Genomic DNA, 18,035 nt, shown 5'->3' with positions numbered 1-18,035 from the left:
CCTAACATCACTACTCTGGACTGTTCTGACTTAGAATATGTGGACAACTACAAATACCTTGGTGTCTGGTTAGACTGTAAACTCTCCTTCCAGACTCATATTAAGCATCTCCAATCCAAAATGAAATCAAGAACCGGCTTCCTATTTCTCAACAAAGCATCCTTCACTCATGCTGCCAAACATCACCCCCAAAGCCAATTCCTCCTTTGGCCGTCTTTCCTTCCAGTTCTCTGCTGCCAATGACTGGAACGAATTGCAAAAATCACTGACGCTGGAGACTCATATCTCTCTTACTAACTTTAAGCATCAGCTATCAGAGCAGCTTACAGATCATTGCACCTGTACATAGCCCATCTGTAAATAGCCCATCCAACTACCTCATCCCCATATTGTCATTCTTTAAATTATTTTCTCCTTTGCACCCCAGTATCTCTACTTCCACATTCATCTTCTGCACATCTATCACTCGTGTTTATTTGCTCAATTGTAATTATTTCGCCACTACGGACTATTTATTGCCTTACCTCCCTAATCTTACTTCATTTTCACACACTGTATATAGACTTCTCTATTGAGTTATTAACTCTGTTTGTTTATTCCATGTGTAACTTTGTGTTGTTGTTTGTGTCGCACTGCTATGCTTTATCTTGGCCAGGTCGCAGTTGTAAATGAGAACTTGTTCTCATCCTGGTTAAATAAAGGTGAAATAAAATAAAATAAAAAACAAGCATAATTGTACGTTTTTACATCCATAGTTGTACATTTTTATCTATACTTTAAGAGCCAGAGGTAATAATGGTGCCAAAGTAGCCAGAGGTATGGGACTTTTAGAAAACAATGTGATGACCAAATGATGCCAAACCAAGGTTTTAACATCAATCATTTTTTTATTAATATTCCTCAAAACTCATTGACCACTGTATCCTCCTTTTGAGGGGATGTTTGCAGTCCCGCATTGTCTCCACAAGAGAGCAGCAGCAGACAAGTGTCGTCGTGTTGTCTGCTGACAACTGTCTGAAGACAATCAAAGCAAGTATGAAAATAAAGTTAATAAATCATTCACTTCAACTAACTAGGAGTTCATTATTAAAATATATATTTTTAAATGAAATATTATAACTAACATAGCTGTAAATGTCACAATAGCTTGCATATTCTCACCCAGAGATCCAACAGGGAAACCTGAAAGGCATAATGCGAGATTCTTGCATTTAAGGCCATGTTCTGCTTACCCGGAGAAGATGAACTTGCGGATACCATTTTTATGTCTCTGCACACAGCATGATGAAAATAGAGGTAGTTTAGCTAGCCAACGTTAACTAGCGATAACACAAAGACTGGAAGTCTAAAGGTACAGTAGCATTGCTATTCTAACTTCATACTGCATGCAGACATACAAGTTCATCAGACTCTGGGTAACCAGAAAAAGGGATTAAATGCCAGAATCTTGCAGTATCCCTTTAATTAAATTTTTCACATTACATTATGAAGCTTGACTTCTGAAGTTTGATTTGTAATTTGTGAACTGTGTGGAGATGCTTGTGTGAAGTTATAGTGTGCGTGTGTCGGTTAGACATAAGTGCACTTTTATTGCTGTTATCATGAATCACACTCAGTAAGGTCACTTCTAGAGATAAAATTACAATACATGGTTTGTCTAAATCTACCCTGATACTTTATGTGCATGACTAATATTTCCTAGGCCTACTGCATGAGCAGGCTCCTGAGCATAGACTTCAGTAGCCTGACAATATACTGCTTTTACATCCTAATGCTGGTGAAAACACAGATTTCAAGTAAGGATTTTATTTTTGTACAATATCTCATGATATTTGTACAAGAGCCATCTATATGGCTTCATAAACATTACAAAACTATGTGAGTTCCTTTAACATTATCTTCCATGTCAGTTCATGTAATTGTGGCAATACACACAAGACACCTTTGGGTGGACATACATACAATTTACAATCAAAGGGTCCTACAGAAAAGAGGACCTGTGCTTTAGAGTATTGTCTGTTTGTTTCCATCCACTTCCTCCATCTGTAAGGACCAAGAGGAGATGCAATCCAATGGCCTTTACCATGTCCCCTCCCATCATTTTGGAGGACTGTAGAGCTTGTTCAATTGGCAGTGTTCTGGGCAAATAAATATAGTGGTACACAATTTACCTAGGGCTGGTCATGGGATCCTAGGGAGTCTCAAGACATTTCCAGTCCATGAACCATTTGATCCAAAAATGTCCATGAACCATTTGAACCAGACATACAATAAAAATAACTCCACCATAGCCTTGTGCAACCTCTCAGTGCACTTTCCCATTCTGTAGCTTTTCCACTTTTACCTTTCCGGGAGAGCGCAGGACACTAATGCAGCCGCGGGCCATTTTATGCATCCACATGACGTTCATAATGTCTAGACAGAAACTGGGGCCCATCCATGCACAACGGCCACCAAAAGTCACCCGGTAGAAAGGTTCTGTCCCGTACACGGCGTACATCCGGCTGTAATACATCGGCATGACGGCTATCCTCACCAGGAAGAAGGATAGCGTCATGGCAATTCCGTTGACCATATTTGGTAATGATTTCTTTGGGTAACCAAGCACTTCAAAGAACCAGCTGAAAGATAGATACAGTTAGTATAGTTACAGAGTGAGATAGCAGTTGTTGGACTCAATTGTAATGGAGTCATGGATATCAACTGGCATTGTTCCAGAAAGGTGGCTCTTAAGACATATCTACAGTATACCAAGAACTTAAAGGTTTTAAGTACAATTCCTTAGGGAACTGCCCATCCCTACCTTCAAGCATATGCTCAAACCCTACACCCTAACCCGAGCAATCCGTTCTGCCACCTCTGGCCTCTTGGCTCTCCCAACCCTACGGGAGGACTCTTTCCTGGCAATAGCGTCATGGCAATCCCTACCTTCAAGCATATGCTCAAACCCTACACCCTAACCCGAGCAATCCGTTCTGCCACCTCTGGCCTCTTGGCTCTCCCAACCCTACGGGAGGACTCTTTCCTGGCAATAGCGTCATGGCAATTCCGTTGACCATATTTGGTAATGATTTCTTTGGGTAACCAAGCACTTCAAAGAACCAGCTGAAAGATAGATACAGTTAGTATAGTTACAGAGTGAGATAGCAGTTGTTGGACTCAATTGTAATGGAGTCATGGATATCAACTGGCATTGTTCCAGAAAGGTGGCTCTTAAGACATATCTACAGTATACCAAGAACTTAAAGGTTTTAAGTACAATTCCTTAGGGAACTGCCCATCCCTACCTTCAAGCATATGCTCAAACCCTACACCCTAACCCGAGCAATCCGTTCTGCCACCTCTGGCCTCTTGGCTCTCCCAACCCTACGGGAGGACTCTTTCCTGGCACCCCAATGGTGGAACAAGCTTCCCCGACGCTAGGTCAGCAGAGTCCCTGCCCATCTTCTGAAAACGTCTGAAATCCTACCTGTTAAACTAACACTCACACTTGACTCTCTTTCTACTAATCACTGACTTTGCTGATAGCTACTATGAGGAAAAATATACTTACTTTGACTGTGATATGTGGTTGTCCCACCCAGCTATATTAAAATGAATGCACTAACTGTAATTCACTCTGGATAAGAGTGTAAGCTAAATGATTCAAATATAAATGTAAATGTTTAACATTGAATCTGGATTTTGTCTTTGTTGGATTAAATCAGGATAATAGTATACAATTGGAAATGTATGTGACTGAAAATGTATTATTAAGTATGAAACATGTCTCTAATGATGTATGTCAGATACTGTAGGAGCTTTCAGCTGGGTGTAACAGGTCTGACTCACTATAAGTAGTTAAACATTAACAGTCAATAGTGTTTCTGAAACGGTTGAATGCACTACTACCAATGACAAAAGCCACTTGGCAAATACTGTAAGGACAAATAAATGGGTATTTAATGAGGTTCCCTCTACTTCCCAGTAAACCTTCTGTTTGTGTGTGCGTGAGTCTATTTGGCACAGAGGTTACCTACCGCTGGTTCACACAAGGAGTGGAAAGCTCTGCGACCAGACGGAAGTTAGCAAAATAAGGCAACATTCCTATGCTCTAAAAGAGAGAGACAGAACAAAGTGCAAAGAAAATAATGGCAAGAGAAGTACTTTCAAAAATATGTGAATTCGTGATACATCATGATCGTAAACCTACCGTACGATCCCAAAAAAATAAAACATCTAGGTGTACTTACTGGGGTTATGACACGGTTAATAAACTTGGGTCACATAGAAATGTTCAAAATGTGTTCAAAAATTGGTGGTGACAATCCAGCAGTGCATGCTCGTACCGCTATGTACTGGTAAATCCATACTGTTACTAGGCAACATGTGCTCTATGTACCACAACAGAATCCACTACAGACAAGATAGGAAGGGACCCCTTCTATAGCCATTTGACACAGGCCTGTTCTTTGTTTCAGACATTTTTTGCATGTTCTGTATTGTTAGCAGGTTAGAGACACAAGACTGTGTTCATTGATCACACATGTAAGTGGAGGAAAGACATGGACATAAATACCTAAACAGAAGAAATGTGCAACTAGTGATAACTGGCACCATTAAAAGCCCCCATCCCAACATTGAAGAATATTTTTTTTAAACATTCTAGAGAAAATAAAAAAGATATGGACTAACTATGTGGATGCTGTTATTAAGTTATTATCTAAATATATATTTCTAAACATTTACTCTACAATCCAGTCTAACATTACCCAGAAAAGGGACTGGAAATTATCCAGTACATTTTACTGAGAAAAGTCAGTGGTGATTTTTTAAAAATGAAATAAGAGGAAGACCCTGTCTTTGTAGTGATGTATAGGGTCTAGGGTCAAAAGGTCAAAACAACCAAAAGGCAGTATGCACCAATCACCATCACAGACTGAGAGAAGTAAGAGAATACATTATGCACAGAAACTCTACAGTCTGGTTTCCTGGACACAGATTAATCCTAGTCTGGGACCAAAAAAAATTATATTCAATGGATATTCTCCATTGAGCATGTATTCTAGTCCGGGACTGGTCTGAATCTGTGGCTTTGAAACGGGCACAACAACTCATCATCGTATTCCATGCAAAAAATGGTCCCCATCCTGATCATTGTCATCGTTAGTCTTAGCAGCTACTGAGCCTGACGGCCCAGAATAGATTCACAGGACAGGACCAAGAGTGAACAAATACATCACATGGTTGTCTAGCTTTTGGTGGTGCGTCAACTGCAAGCCATATATCAAAACTGTTTTACAACTCTAACTACTTTCGAACAATATATGCACTTGCTTACACTGTACCTTCCCGAAGAAGGGAGGGTAACGCTTTAGTGTACAGCAGGGGTCGGCAACAGCAGGGGTTGGAAACAGGCCTAAACCTGGGGGGGAGGGGTCATTTTTGCTCAAAAAGACTGTAAAATCACCAGGAGTTCAGTTAAAAATGTGTTATTTTAGGAAATCTGTTCAAGTATTCCCATAAATAAAAAAGAGATGTGTAATCGCGTCTCAATGTAATCAAGGTATGAAATTATTGTTATTTCTTAAATACAATCTCTTTTTGGGCTTAGTTGTGGTCAATTTGCTGTGTACAAATTTTGTCAACCATTCGCTCCGACAAAAATAGGCCCGCGGCTGAATCTACTTGCCTACCCCTGGTTTACAGTGTTCTATTACTGCGTAATAACCCTAGTAAGTACAGTAAAACAACTAAGTAATAACACTTATAGCAGTGTATTTATAGGTCTACACATATTAGGGATACTGTAAAGTGGAACCAAACTATTTCATCCCTGACAAGCACTTTGTTATCTATTCTAACCAATCCCATCAAACTACATGGCTGTTCACCCTTGGCCCTTGTCCCTTCCCCATCTTGCCTGCACATTCTACTCTGGGTCAGTAAGGAACTCACCAGTACATAGTAGTAAGCATACAGTGCTGCCAGGTGGTGGATTACAAAAAACTTGTCCCCTATCGCCCGCCAATAGTAACATATGAGCAGCATATCTGCAAGACAGACAAGGGAGATAGCTCACTGTATGGGTCAACATAATCCATGGAAATATGCAAAGTAATACAAGGGTTAGACATGTTTGAAGTGGAGACCCACCTGATAGGAGGTAGCCACAGGTTATGGCCACATTTATTTTCACCAGTGACGGATCTCCCCTATTGGTAAGAAAGCACAAAGCACATGTTTAAAATATAGATAAATGTTCCAAATATAAGATTATATCAAGAATTGCACACTTTGCAGTCAGGGAGAATCTTACCAGACTGGGTCTTCATTGACGGCATCATCAAATAGTAATATGTAGAGACAAAAAAGGCCCACTATCAAGGCGTGAAATGTAGACACAGTTCTAGAAAAATATCACAAAAAAACAGACACACATACTCATAAAAGCATACTAACTTAAAGTTGACATTTGGTGGCAGCTGTGGGATTCCATGCCATGGAAAAATGCTAAACAAGGATATTTGAAAGGGTCTATGCTCAGAAATGTACTTTGACTGGGAAAATGATAATCCAATATGTTCTGATAGGAGCTTTGAATTACATGATTGAATAACACCAAAATATCACTTCTCCGTCTCCTGATGATGTACCTGGAGTTCCACTCTACGTTGTGTTTAGGGCTGAGGCGGCGGTACCCAGGACAGAACCGAGCAGAGATACAGGGACTGACAAAATGGAACAGACACTGGAACGTCACAAAGCTGGTGGCAGCGATGGACAGGACCAGCGGAGAGAAGCTCGCCATTACCACTCGTTACTGAGAGAGAGAAAAACACACAGTTCATAGTAGAGAAGCAAATAGGAATGTGAAATATACACCCGTATAGTAGAGTAAGTCAGACTTTTGCCTACATCATGCACTGAATCATGTCAATAGGAGTTCGACTGATATGCTGCTCCTGTACCTGTAGGCCTGTGAGCAGTGAGCAAAAAGGGAGAAATCCTGACTTGAAATCTACAATACCAGTGTGTGATTGGCACCGTTTTGGCTATAAAGTAGTTAACTTCTAGAGCCCGCAGCAACAGACCGTAACCTGAACTTTGTATTTGACTTGGTTATTGGCATGTTTAGAACAGAGCTGTTAAAGCATTTATGGTGTCTTTTTTACTATACTGTATACCCAAATATGTCAACACCTGCTTCTGTATTATCTTATCTCAGGCCAGGACCCATGTATTTACCACCGGCTGCCTTGCAACAGTTTGGAAGATTTGTTGATTTAGTTGCATTATCACATTGAGGTCATGGGTCAGCTCATATACCAATCTACTAATGCCCCCCCCCCCCCTACAAATAGACCAGTCACACTAATTTATGTGGTCACCAGTTCCTGCCTTTGTTGTAGTGGTCCCCCTGCTGTACACTGCAGTTATTCTGCAATGACTGTGTCCAAAATACCACAGTTGACTGCAGTTACTGCACGTTTACTGCAGTTTCAAAACGGAAATATTTTTTGTAAGGGCCAGACTGACATTCTGTTCACGTGACATTACTTAAAACTGGAGCGACCATATTTCATGCAAGGATTTATTTTGCAAGGCATTTTGGAGGGAAGCGAAACTGTATGGCAAAATGCATTCTTCACTGTTACTTGAAATGTTGCAGTATTTCTAGTTCTTCTTTATAGAACAACTCTCATACATTCTGCTGCCAAAAATAAACTGACCCCTGCCCTACTAAGAATAACATGTCCGTTTCGAAATACTGTGTTGTTTCTTCGAAATTGTGAAGCATTCCTCCTCGTGCCCTTGAGAAAACGGTTGAATGAAACGAAACGGTTGAATAAAACGAACCTCACCTTCAGCAAACAAGTGTGGACCAACCATTCATAGGCTACTTCTGGAAAGTATACTCAACTCTTAAGATCACGTTTGCGTCGCCACTAGCTACCACAGTCATAAAGTCGTAAATCTGGCTAAACCTCGCCTATTTCTACAATGTCTCTTCTTCAAATCTGATTTTATACCTAACCCTAACCCCACTGTTAACCGTATGCCTAACCCTAACCTCAAATGAAGACCAAAAAGCAAATGTGTTTGTTTGTTTTTATGTTTTTTTCACGATAGAAACCATTTTGACTTTGTGGCTGTGGTAACTAATGACAACCCTTGCCTGGCTCTGTGTCAAAATCGCTGACGGTTTGTAACTAAATACAGTGGCATAAGTTGATCCCCATACATGTCCCCACAGCCCAAACGTCAACCCGGTGGGGACCTCCATGCTTTCATCAAGTATCTGGTCAGGTAGTTGTTGATCACAAGTGACCCTGTCTGATAGCCAATAACCGTGAGATAACCGCCAATAACCGTGAGAAACTATAGCATATTGTAGAATACCCTACATTGTTGCCAGACAGGACATCTGAACAGCTGATCTGCTTTAAGTAGACACAACCTACTTTTTCTAACTATAACGTGAATAACTACTGTACAATAAAACAAGATCTCTACAGAAACATTGACTACAGTATACTGTAGTAGTAGGTTATGATGGTAGATACTGTATTGGCAGCATAAGAGAGTAACACCATTAAGTGTGATAGGTCAATAGACAGGCAGACAATTGTGATACAAGGCAAGCAAATTGTACATTACTGACAGAAGCATTCTGTACTTACACTCAAGTCCCCGCACTAGTTTATAAGAAATTATATATTCCACCGCGTACAGATACAAAATGTTGGAGTAATTGGCGACTGACGCCTGCTCAGTCGATATAGCACACCATTGCACAGGCAATGACGCCCTATACTAACCTTGACGTCATCGTGCGATACCGAAGCGCCAAGTGCAATAACGACAAGTGCATTTCAAGGGGAGCAGCGTATCCCGAGATATAAATATCCCCCCGTGATGTCGAAACCCAGCCTGTGTGCAAGAGGCGTTGGTCGTTTTAAGGACATATATTACAAGCTTTGCTACATCTTGGCTGAGAAATTGAATTGGAAAAATACGCGTAAAACTGGTTGGCCGACATATTTACCCAAAATGACTCCACATCGAAACTCAGATTGTTTCTTAAACGCAAGCAAACGGAACGAAACGTGGAGGAATCTACCTGAATTTGTGAAAAAGCGTAAAACTGGTTGCACGACAGATTTAGGCAAAATTACTATAAGGATATCCGCATATCTACATGCAGGAGGAAATGTAAACAAAACTAGTTTGCTTACAATAGTGAAGCTGATAACTTACATTGTTTTCACATAGCCAATTATGCGAACGGAATGGATTTTAAATTGCCTAATCATAAAGCTGCCTTTCCATATTTTAAAATAATATGGTACCTAAAATGCAAGCTATATTTGTAATGACTATTCATTTGTGGCTTTGTTTCCCCGAAATGCCTGTTTTCAAATCAAATCAAATCAAATGTATTTATATAGCCCTTCGTACATCAGCTGATATTTCAAAGTGCTGTACTGAAACCCAGCCTAAAACCCCAAACAGCAAGCAATGCAGGTGTAGAAGCACCAAATCAGCTATGGGGGATTAATTCATCCGATGTTTGATAATTGTAACCTGATGTTTTTTTTATAGTCCCTTCCTGTCTTTTAACGTCATATCTCTCTCCTCCTTCCACCCCCCCCCCCCCCCCCCCCCCCCTCTCTCCATCTGTGTGTCCGTCCGTGCGTGTGTGTATAGATGGTATGATGTGACGAAACAAGATTGCTGTAGCTGGGTAGCATTCAGCGGGACGCAACGTTTTGGAACGTTCAGATAGAAATAGGCTATGTAGAATAAACTTGCCTCTCTGACATGTAGAATATTAATCACTTTGGCTCTTTTTGTGGAATATATCTATCTGCAATGTTTGGCAACTGAACAAGGGCCAGGATTTATTGTGCTTTCAAGGCACCTCGGAAACTCGGGACCTCCAAGTTAAACATTTGCGTAGAGCTTCCTATTTGTTGCCTCTGATACTTTCCAAGTGGGAAACTCTGGGCTCATCTTTGTGGTGCGTTCAGGTCATGTCGGAAACTCAGACCTTCCGACTTGCTTACGCGTTGTAGAACATTTTCCCAGATTTCCCCACTTGGGAAGGGTCAGAATCAACCAATAGGAAGCTCTATGCCAATAACGTGCATTTAAACTCAGAGGTCCCGAGTTTACGGCATCTTCAACTGAATTACCCCCCCCAAAAATAAATTGTGTCAGTCCTTGCTTTGAGTTGCATTTCCGAGTTGTCATGAACGTGGCAATAGAGCAGGGAGGAGTGTCGTGCTATCACTGTATGGCGGTGTTCGAGAGCATCAAACCCGTAATGTATCATGGGTGATCTACAAATAATAATGAGTAGTTATATGTGATGCAGGGTTATTTGAAGATCAGTCAGTCGCCTGCACTGTCGCCTGCTATGTCGAACAAGCCTACTGTCATTCACCCATAGTATGTCATTGAACCAGCCATATAAGGAGACAGTGTTGTGTGAACTCTAGTGCCCCCATTATGACCAACATCGATTCAGTGGTTCTCCTGTACAGCTGTTTATGAATCACCACTAGATGGTAGGATTCCCTTTCTGTGTCACATCATGTATGATTAATAGGCTACTTTCTGCATTATTTCCTTGACCAATGAGGTAATCTCGGTTAACACAGAAGGAAAGTATTGTGTAATTGGTCAGATGCTCTATCAAGTTCTGGGCCCATATTGCTGCGTTTAGACAGGCAGCCAAAACCAGATCTTTTTTTCACTAATTGTTCTTTTGACCAATCAGATCAGCTCTGAAAAAGAGCTGTTGTAAAACGATCTGATGTGATTGGTCAAAAGACCACTTACTGGAGAAAAAAAATAAAAATATATCAGGTTTCGCCACAGATGGTTTGTTTACGTTTCTTACCGTTGTGGTTAGATGGAATAGGCATACAGCGCCATCTAGTGGTCGCGTCGGGGACACCAGTTGTTGACAACTGTAGCATTGTAGCTAAGCCTAACCCTAACCCTCTTCCTTTTTTATTATATTGTTTTATTTCACCTTTATTTAACCAGGTAGGCCAGTTGAGAACAAGTTCTCATTTACAACTGCAAACTTGGCCAAGATAAAGCAAAGCGACAAAGACACAGAGTTACACATAAACAAACGTACAGTCAATAACACAATAGAAAAAAAATCTATGTACAGTGTGCAAATGTAGAAGAGTATGGAGGTAAGGCAATAAATAGGCCACAGAGGCAAAATAATTACAATTTAGCATTAACACTTTAGTGATAGATGTGCAGATGATGATGCGCAAGTAGAGATACTGCGGTGCAAAAGAGCAAGAAGATAAATAACAATATGGGGATGAGGTAGTTGGGTGTGCTATTTACAGATTGGCTGTATACAGGTACAGTGATCGGTAAGCTGCTCTGACAGCTGATGGTTAAAGTTAGATAGGGAGATATAAAGTCTCCAGCTTTTGGCTGTTGTTTGGGCCTCAGAGAATCCAGTTTCCCGGTATGTAGTGAGGGAGGCCTTTGCATTTGAGATTAAATTCACTACGATATCAAACTGCATTGAGGCGGATTGGAGGAGCTTGTTCACCTTGTTTGTCACTGTCAGTATCTCACACCATACGACAAATCAAGAAGCGGTAGGACCCAACTTCCTCTGCAAGTGCTTGCAAGTGCTTGTGCCTCCACTTTGGCCACAGGATCGTTGATCGTCTGTCTGGCTTCCAGTAATGCCTCCCGAACCTCAGAAACCTGATACCTGATTGCATGAACACTTTGGAGCCTACTCTCCCAGTGTCACTCCATGACTTCATAGTTATGTTCCCGTGTTTCGTCAAAACACTCCATCTTTGTGTGCCAGCTGAAAAGAAGGTGAAGAGCTTTTGCACATGTCCAAAAAACCCAACTGCATCTTTTGAAGTTTGGCAGCATCTGCAATGACAAGATTTAGAGTATCTGCTCCACATGGGACAAACATGACTCTGGGACATTACTCCTTGGTGCGTGCCCTTCATGTTGGCCCCATTATCATAAACTTGCCCTCTGCAATCTTCAAATGGAATCTTCAGCTCGTTCAGCTTATCTAAGATGACAGATTCAAGCCTGTTGTAACCTCCACATTCACAAAGCAGAGGAAGGGCTTCTTGATCTCTGACTTTCCCTTTCAAGCCACGCTTCTCAGAATAATGGACATTTGCTCCTGGGGACTCATGTCAGGTGTACAGTCCAAGATAATGGAGGAGTACGTTGAGTCTCTTCCTTGAGTCACTATTGCTCACATTCTGTATCAGCTCATTCTGTGCGCACTTACCAAGGCAATGAGCATGTGTCTCTCTATCTTTCATTTTGCTGAGATGATTTTCCGTAACGGGGTCAAATTTTGCGACTAATTCAACCTCTTTTAGGAAGTTTCCATTACCTGGTTGGAAGAGTTTATCTGATGAACCCCTTAATGCTATGTTTCTGTCAGCCAGAGACTGGGTGATACTTATTAAACGTGTAAGGACATCCCACCATCTCTTTCTTTCAGCCTCCAAAATTGTCATTTGAATCTGGTAAAGAGTATGTCCCCGACTTAGGCACAGATCAAGTTCTCTCCACTTAATCACATCGTTTGTGTGTTCAGGACTATCCTCACAGTGTTTCAGAATGCTGTTGATATTTGACCAGTCATTCACACCTTCCTTTATTATTTTGTGTTCTTTTGTAGAAAAGAGCGAAAACGATACACAGCGTTGTTTTTGATTGAATATGAAAGCCAGGTCCTGGTAATCTTTTCCCCGTTTGGCAGCTGTCTCTGTAATTAGCCTGAATGGAAACCTTTTCTAGAATTGTCTTTAGGGTAAGAAAAACCCAGTCCTGGTTTGAATGGACCTCTGTGCACTAACTCAGTCCTCATACAGTCTGTTAAGACTGGGGGCCAATCTGGGTCATTTGGTGGAGCAGAAACTGTTCTATTAGGGTCTGAGCTGCTTGTATCTGATGCTGGCTGGACACCTCTATTTGTGCTAGTACTGTTTGAAGCTGCCTGTACTTCACCTGGGTCTGTGTTAGTACTGGCTGAGGCTGCCTGTACTGGGTCTGTGTTAGTACTGGCTGAAGACGGCTGTACTGGATCTGTGTTAGTACTGGCTGAGGCTGCCTGTACTGGGTCTGTGTTAGTACTTGCTGAAGCTGCCAGTACCGGGTCTGTGTTAGTACTTGCTGAAGCTGCCAGTACCGGGTCTGTGTTAGTACTGGCTGAGGCTGCCTGTACTGGGTCTGTGTTAGTACTTGCTGAAGCTGCCAGTACCGGGTCTGTGTTAGTACTGGCTGAGGTTGGATGTGGATCAGCTGAGTCTGTACTTGTACTGGCTGATGATCCTGCATCTACTCTACTGACTTAAGCATAGCACCTGTAAATTATAGATAACAATATTATACATTTTACCAGCTGCATCAGACCCATTCAAACTGTCTCCCCCAGATTTCCTTTTATACATTTTGAAATACAAAATATAACATTTTCGTCTTGCATTAGTCCAGAGTTGTAACTAAACCTTGACTGAGAGACTAGATAATCATTGTCTTGTTTTAAAATTATGTGCGCCTATGAGGAGTGCAATCACGCCCATATATTGTCTGGACTGGTCCCCAGAGATTGCTGCTGGAAAGCGCGAGTTTAATTTCGTGCACGCGCATATAAATGCATGTTCACGCACAACGCGATTACCTTTCCGAGCTGCAGTTTATAAACACCGTTGGCGTTTATCAAACGTAATAAATAGTTGTATTTCACTCTCACTTTTGTCAGGCACAAAGTCATAGAACACAGCCCTGGAAGTGGCTGGCAAGCAAGCAAGACACAGAAAGACCAAGAGATGCACTGCCAAACTAGGTTAGCAAAACAGACAGACTAGAGAGAGATGCACCCGCAAGCCAGCAGATCAATTTAACGTTACTGTTATTTGCTGAAATCAAACTTGGATAGGAGAGAACACAAGTTTACCTGATTTCTGTTCCCGCAATTCAATCTCATGGTGTTTCTTCTCTCTCTTTTCGTGACCAGAAGGATAGTTCCGCTTCATCCTCTCATCGAAGTTATAAACATTGACACCCGCTTTAACACTAAGGGGAGGCGGGGCCCTTGCGTAATTTGCGGAGCCCTACGCACCTATTGAAGGGAGCGTATAGGGCCGCTCCACTCTGGTCACTGGTTTGAGTCGCTAAGCCAACTAGGTGAAAAATCTGTCGATGTGCCCTTGATCAAGGCACAACCTTAACTGCTCTGGATAAGTGCATCTGCTGAATAACTAAAATATACTCTATGATGCTCAGTGTGTCAAAATGGCTTTTGAATACATCTAGTCCTGAATCTGGGAGGATCTCTTGTTTGGTTTCTACTAAATCATAAATGACAGTAGGCCCAATGACCACAGCTGGGGAGAATTCCGAGTTGGGATGGGGGCCTCACTGCATAGGAGAGGGAAACATGGAATTCCCAGATATGTGATGACCATACAAGGACATTTGAAATAAATCATGAGATAAGTACTTAAAGTACCTGTACTTTAATCCTAAGAAGCCCAGACATGGTCAGTACTATCTTTGCCAATGGGAGCTATTCTCATCATGGGAAAGATGGGAAATTGTTTTTTATTATATTGGGTAGTATTTGACGGACTATGGCTAGTTGCCAGTACTCTGCTCTCCTCAGTTTGGATTTGAGTTTGAGCACTATATGCACACACACACATACACACACATGCAAAACATATATCTTTCTCCCCATTTTTAACACTCAACCATAAAGATCCATGCCATGTATTTGCCGGCAGGACCTCACAGTAAATGTCTTGGCATTACAATATGGGTTTCTGCCCTGCTGAAATAAGCCCACTGACAGTTTTCATGAGAAATGTCTTCGACAGACGTTTGCAGTGGCGATTTTAGCATGTAAATCTTGGTGGGGCAACATTTTTTTTACATGCATGCCAGCAAAGCCACTACACAACACAACACTAAACAATACATGAATTGCACTATAACGGTGACAAACGGTACCCACAAACTGTTAGGGCCTACATAAAGCTGTCCCAACAGCAGTCCCAACAGCAGTCCCAAAACATTACCACTGCTAGACCGGGCCATCAGCGGAGCCTTGTCTGGCAGCGAAACAGTTAATTCAGCCTCATTTACTGCCTTAAAAAAACAAAGCTGATATGGCTCACTTGCTTAAACAAATGTGGTTTCTACTGACAATTGAGATGTACAAACTATGTCATAAGGGGATGACGAGCGGATAAAAGGCAACCCGTAATTTCGATTAAGACATTCATGAGCGAGCTAGGACGGATGTAGTCAATATAACTATTTGTTCAGCACTTTTGAAATGTACAGCGACAGGATTCAGAACATGGGCCGTTCTTACAATATTCTCCCTGTACACCAAGTCAGAACCATAGGATACATAAAGGGTGCATATAAGCAGACAATGAAAGCTCTTACAATATTTGATGATGACATTTCTCTAAAACAGGCTATAGGCTACATGTGCACCACCAAATCAGAACAGTAGGTGAAATTAAGAGTGGAAAAGGGACCAAATTATTAGGGTGAGGCACATAGGCTATTAACAGCTTACTACACAACATACACTTAGTATTACTTTCTTAGCTACAGTATACATATCTCCCTAGCATATTAAATAATTTATGCAGCAGCATACAATACATTTTTGGACTCACCTTGTTATGCTGTGTTCAATTGAACAGGAAGGTGGCGCGACGGTCCTTCGTGGGCAAATTTTGTCATCAAAGTCTGGCATTGTCTGATTTATGGTGCTTTCAAGATCGAATCATGATGATGTCAGTGATCTTCAGGTCAGAGCTCTAGAACATGGCCCGAGTTCCCGGCATGCAATTTCGAGTTGGATGACGGTTCAAAACATATTTTCCCAGTCAGAGCAAATTTTTTCAGAGTTCCCAGTTGTCTTGAACCCACTGAAGTCAGATTTCCCAGTTTCAAGTTTCCAGTTGTTTTGAGCGCAGCAGAAGTCAAGCTGGATTGACAGCATGGCCAATGTTGAAAATGTATCCTCTTAAGTTTACAAAAGAGATGCCTTAAACCCAAACTAGGGACCACACACCCACTCCACTGAAAAGGAGGCTTGTGATTGCTTGGCAATGCTTGCAGTTAGCCACTGATTCCTTCCAAACCACTCATTGTTGAATTTGCAATTTCCAACTTGTGTAATGCTTATGTCCAATGGCTGATGAGCACCGAAAAGTTTTAACTATAATTTCTCTTCATTATTTCTTTTCATATGACAAGGATTAAAAAATAATTGTCGACTTGATTCATGATGATGACTGCTAGCTTGCTAGCTAAGATTTTGAAAGTATGATGTTGATCAGTACAATCAAAGCTACTGTAGATATAACGTGATTTGACGTCATTTTATCTGTGGCCAATGACCCTGAGTTTACTTGGATGGGCACTTTTAATGTAACTCTGTGGCAGCACCCGAGTGGCTTGAATTTTTTTGCTCTACCCTTAGATTTTGCAGTGACGCAGTGTCCCCATGAATGACAGAATGCTGAGCCAATCACGGCGCAACTAGAGAACAATACCAACCCCTACTGCCCATATTTTCCACTGGCTGCCCCACCACAACAGAGAGCACTGAGCTAGGCTGAAACACCTGCATTTTGAAGCTGCCTTACTTACTCAAGAAAGCAAAAAAGAGACCAGGTTTGTATGCAACTTTATTAACTGAAAGATTATTTGTATTTTTTTTACATTGTTTGCAGACTGATATGTGACATGTATTAATGTCAAAATAACATGCAAAACAGGCAACCCCCAAAATGGTTGTATTTAAAAAAAAAAACATAATAATAAAAAGGTGGGGCAGCCCTAAATGACAGGTCACCACTGGATGTTTGTCATTTGGGAAAACACTTTCATTTTTCATTAAACTGAAAGTCTTAACTGTCTCACTTCCTTCCTAAGGAAAAACACAACGGTTAACAGTTATTGCTTCAGCATTTAGTAGTACATTACCTGCAGTAAGTGTGCCGTTGGCAGTAGTTGTTGGTGAACGAAAAATGATGCCCAGTAATAATTATGCAACAGGTTAAACAGGAACAAGAGCTGAGTAAGATCAGTGGAGTCTTTACAGTTGTACTGCTTGTGCAAACACGCAGGATAAATGACTGGAAAAAGGCAATTGAATTTCCATTCACAGTTTGTTTGTCTCTTTTGTGGAAACTGTAACGTACCTAGGCGAATATCAATTCTCTCCCTTACTTTTTTTCTCTTCATCACCTAAGTTACAACCAAAACAATGGAATCATATGCATGATTATGTTTCATGTTTCAGCATGTTTCATATACAGAATGAAAATGTTTGACATACAGTACACTCTTAGAAAAAAACGGTTCTGGATAGAACCAAAAAGGGTTCTATGCTTGCTTCATACAGTATATGTCAGAGCTTAAGGTTCTATATAGTACTTAAATTGGCTCTATATAGAACTCTATATGGAACCCAAGGGTTCTATATGGAATCGATTTTGGTTCAGTGTAGAAAGGGTTTTATATATAACCTTTAGTGGTGCAATGTATGAAGCAAGCAATATAATCTTTTTCGGTGTGTACCCAACACTCAATACAACATTAATAATAACAAACACTTGAATCTTTCTATGAGGCAAATGTACAGTATTAGTATGTGACTGTCATCCTCCAAAAAATTGTGTTGTATATTTCCTCAACCTTTCAAATGACTTTTCCTCAGAAATTTAACCCAGAACTATTTTGTGAGTATAAACAGACTAGTAGACTAGGCCTAGACTACCCTAGGTTATTCAGAGGACCTAGCTAGCGCTCATAGTGGGAATAGCATGAGGAGTTCTTCAGGGGCTAGCTCTGTTTGTGTTTATTTCAGGATGAGCAGTTCTAGCAGAACGTTTCTATTGTGGACAGTCTTCCTGTTTATGGAGGTTTGGTGTCCCTTGACAGCACTGCTCAATGGACAGGAAACACATGGAAAGAGGGAGGGAGTAATGGAG

General features: G+C 41.1%; 1 protein-coding gene across 8 annotated transcripts; it reads right to left on the bottom strand.

The window, feature by feature from the left end:
- Positions 1-867: 867 nt before the first annotated feature.
- LOC109871635 (TLC domain-containing protein 4-B) lies at positions 868-14,240 on the bottom strand. 8 transcript variants are annotated; one of them, XM_020462554.2, is made up of 8 exons: positions 8,664-9,162; positions 6,636-6,802; positions 6,299-6,388; positions 6,136-6,194; positions 5,938-6,032; positions 4,020-4,093; positions 2,929-3,105; positions 868-2,803 (listed from the first exon to the last, which is right to left on the bottom strand). In XM_020462554.2, the coding sequence occupies exons 2-7, from the start codon at positions 6,788-6,790 to the stop codon at positions 2,943-2,945; spliced, it is 636 nt and encodes a 211-aa protein (XP_020318143.1). In that variant the 5' UTR covers positions 6,791-6,802; positions 8,664-9,162; the 3' UTR covers positions 868-2,803; positions 2,929-2,942. The 8 variants fall into 8 exon arrangements, 7 of the variants coding, with proteins under 7 accessions (XP_020318143.1, XP_031662578.1, XP_031662574.1 ...); XM_031806718.1 differs by having other exon boundaries at positions 868-2,881; positions 3,007-3,105; XM_031806714.1 differs by lacking the exon at positions 8,664-9,162 and adding an exon at positions 13,970-14,240 and having other exon boundaries at positions 868-3,105.
- Between the last annotated feature and the right edge of the window lie 3,795 nt (positions 14,241-18,035).

This window comes from Oncorhynchus kisutch, linkage group LG27, assembly GCF_002021735.2.
Source record: "Oncorhynchus kisutch isolate 150728-3 linkage group LG27, Okis_V2, whole genome shotgun sequence".
NCBI classification, from domain to species: domain Eukaryota; kingdom Metazoa; phylum Chordata; class Actinopteri; order Salmoniformes; family Salmonidae; genus Oncorhynchus; species Oncorhynchus kisutch.
The sequence above is the reverse complement of the archived record's forward strand: the minus strand, read 5'-3'. Positions and strand labels throughout refer to the sequence as shown.

Coding starts and splice junctions, on each gene's coding strand:
- LOC109871635 (XM_031806714.1), bottom strand. CDS start 6,790: ATGGCGAGCTTCTCTCCGCTGGTCCTGTCCATCGCTGCCACCAGCTTT. Junction 6,389..6,635: donor AACGTAGAGTGGAACTCCAG/GTACATCATCAG, acceptor ATATTTTTCTAG/AACTGTGTCTACATTTCACG. Junction 6,033..6,135: donor CTGTGGCTACCTCCTATCAG/GTGGGTCTCCAC, acceptor TCTGTCTTGCAG/ATATGCTGCTCATATGTTAC.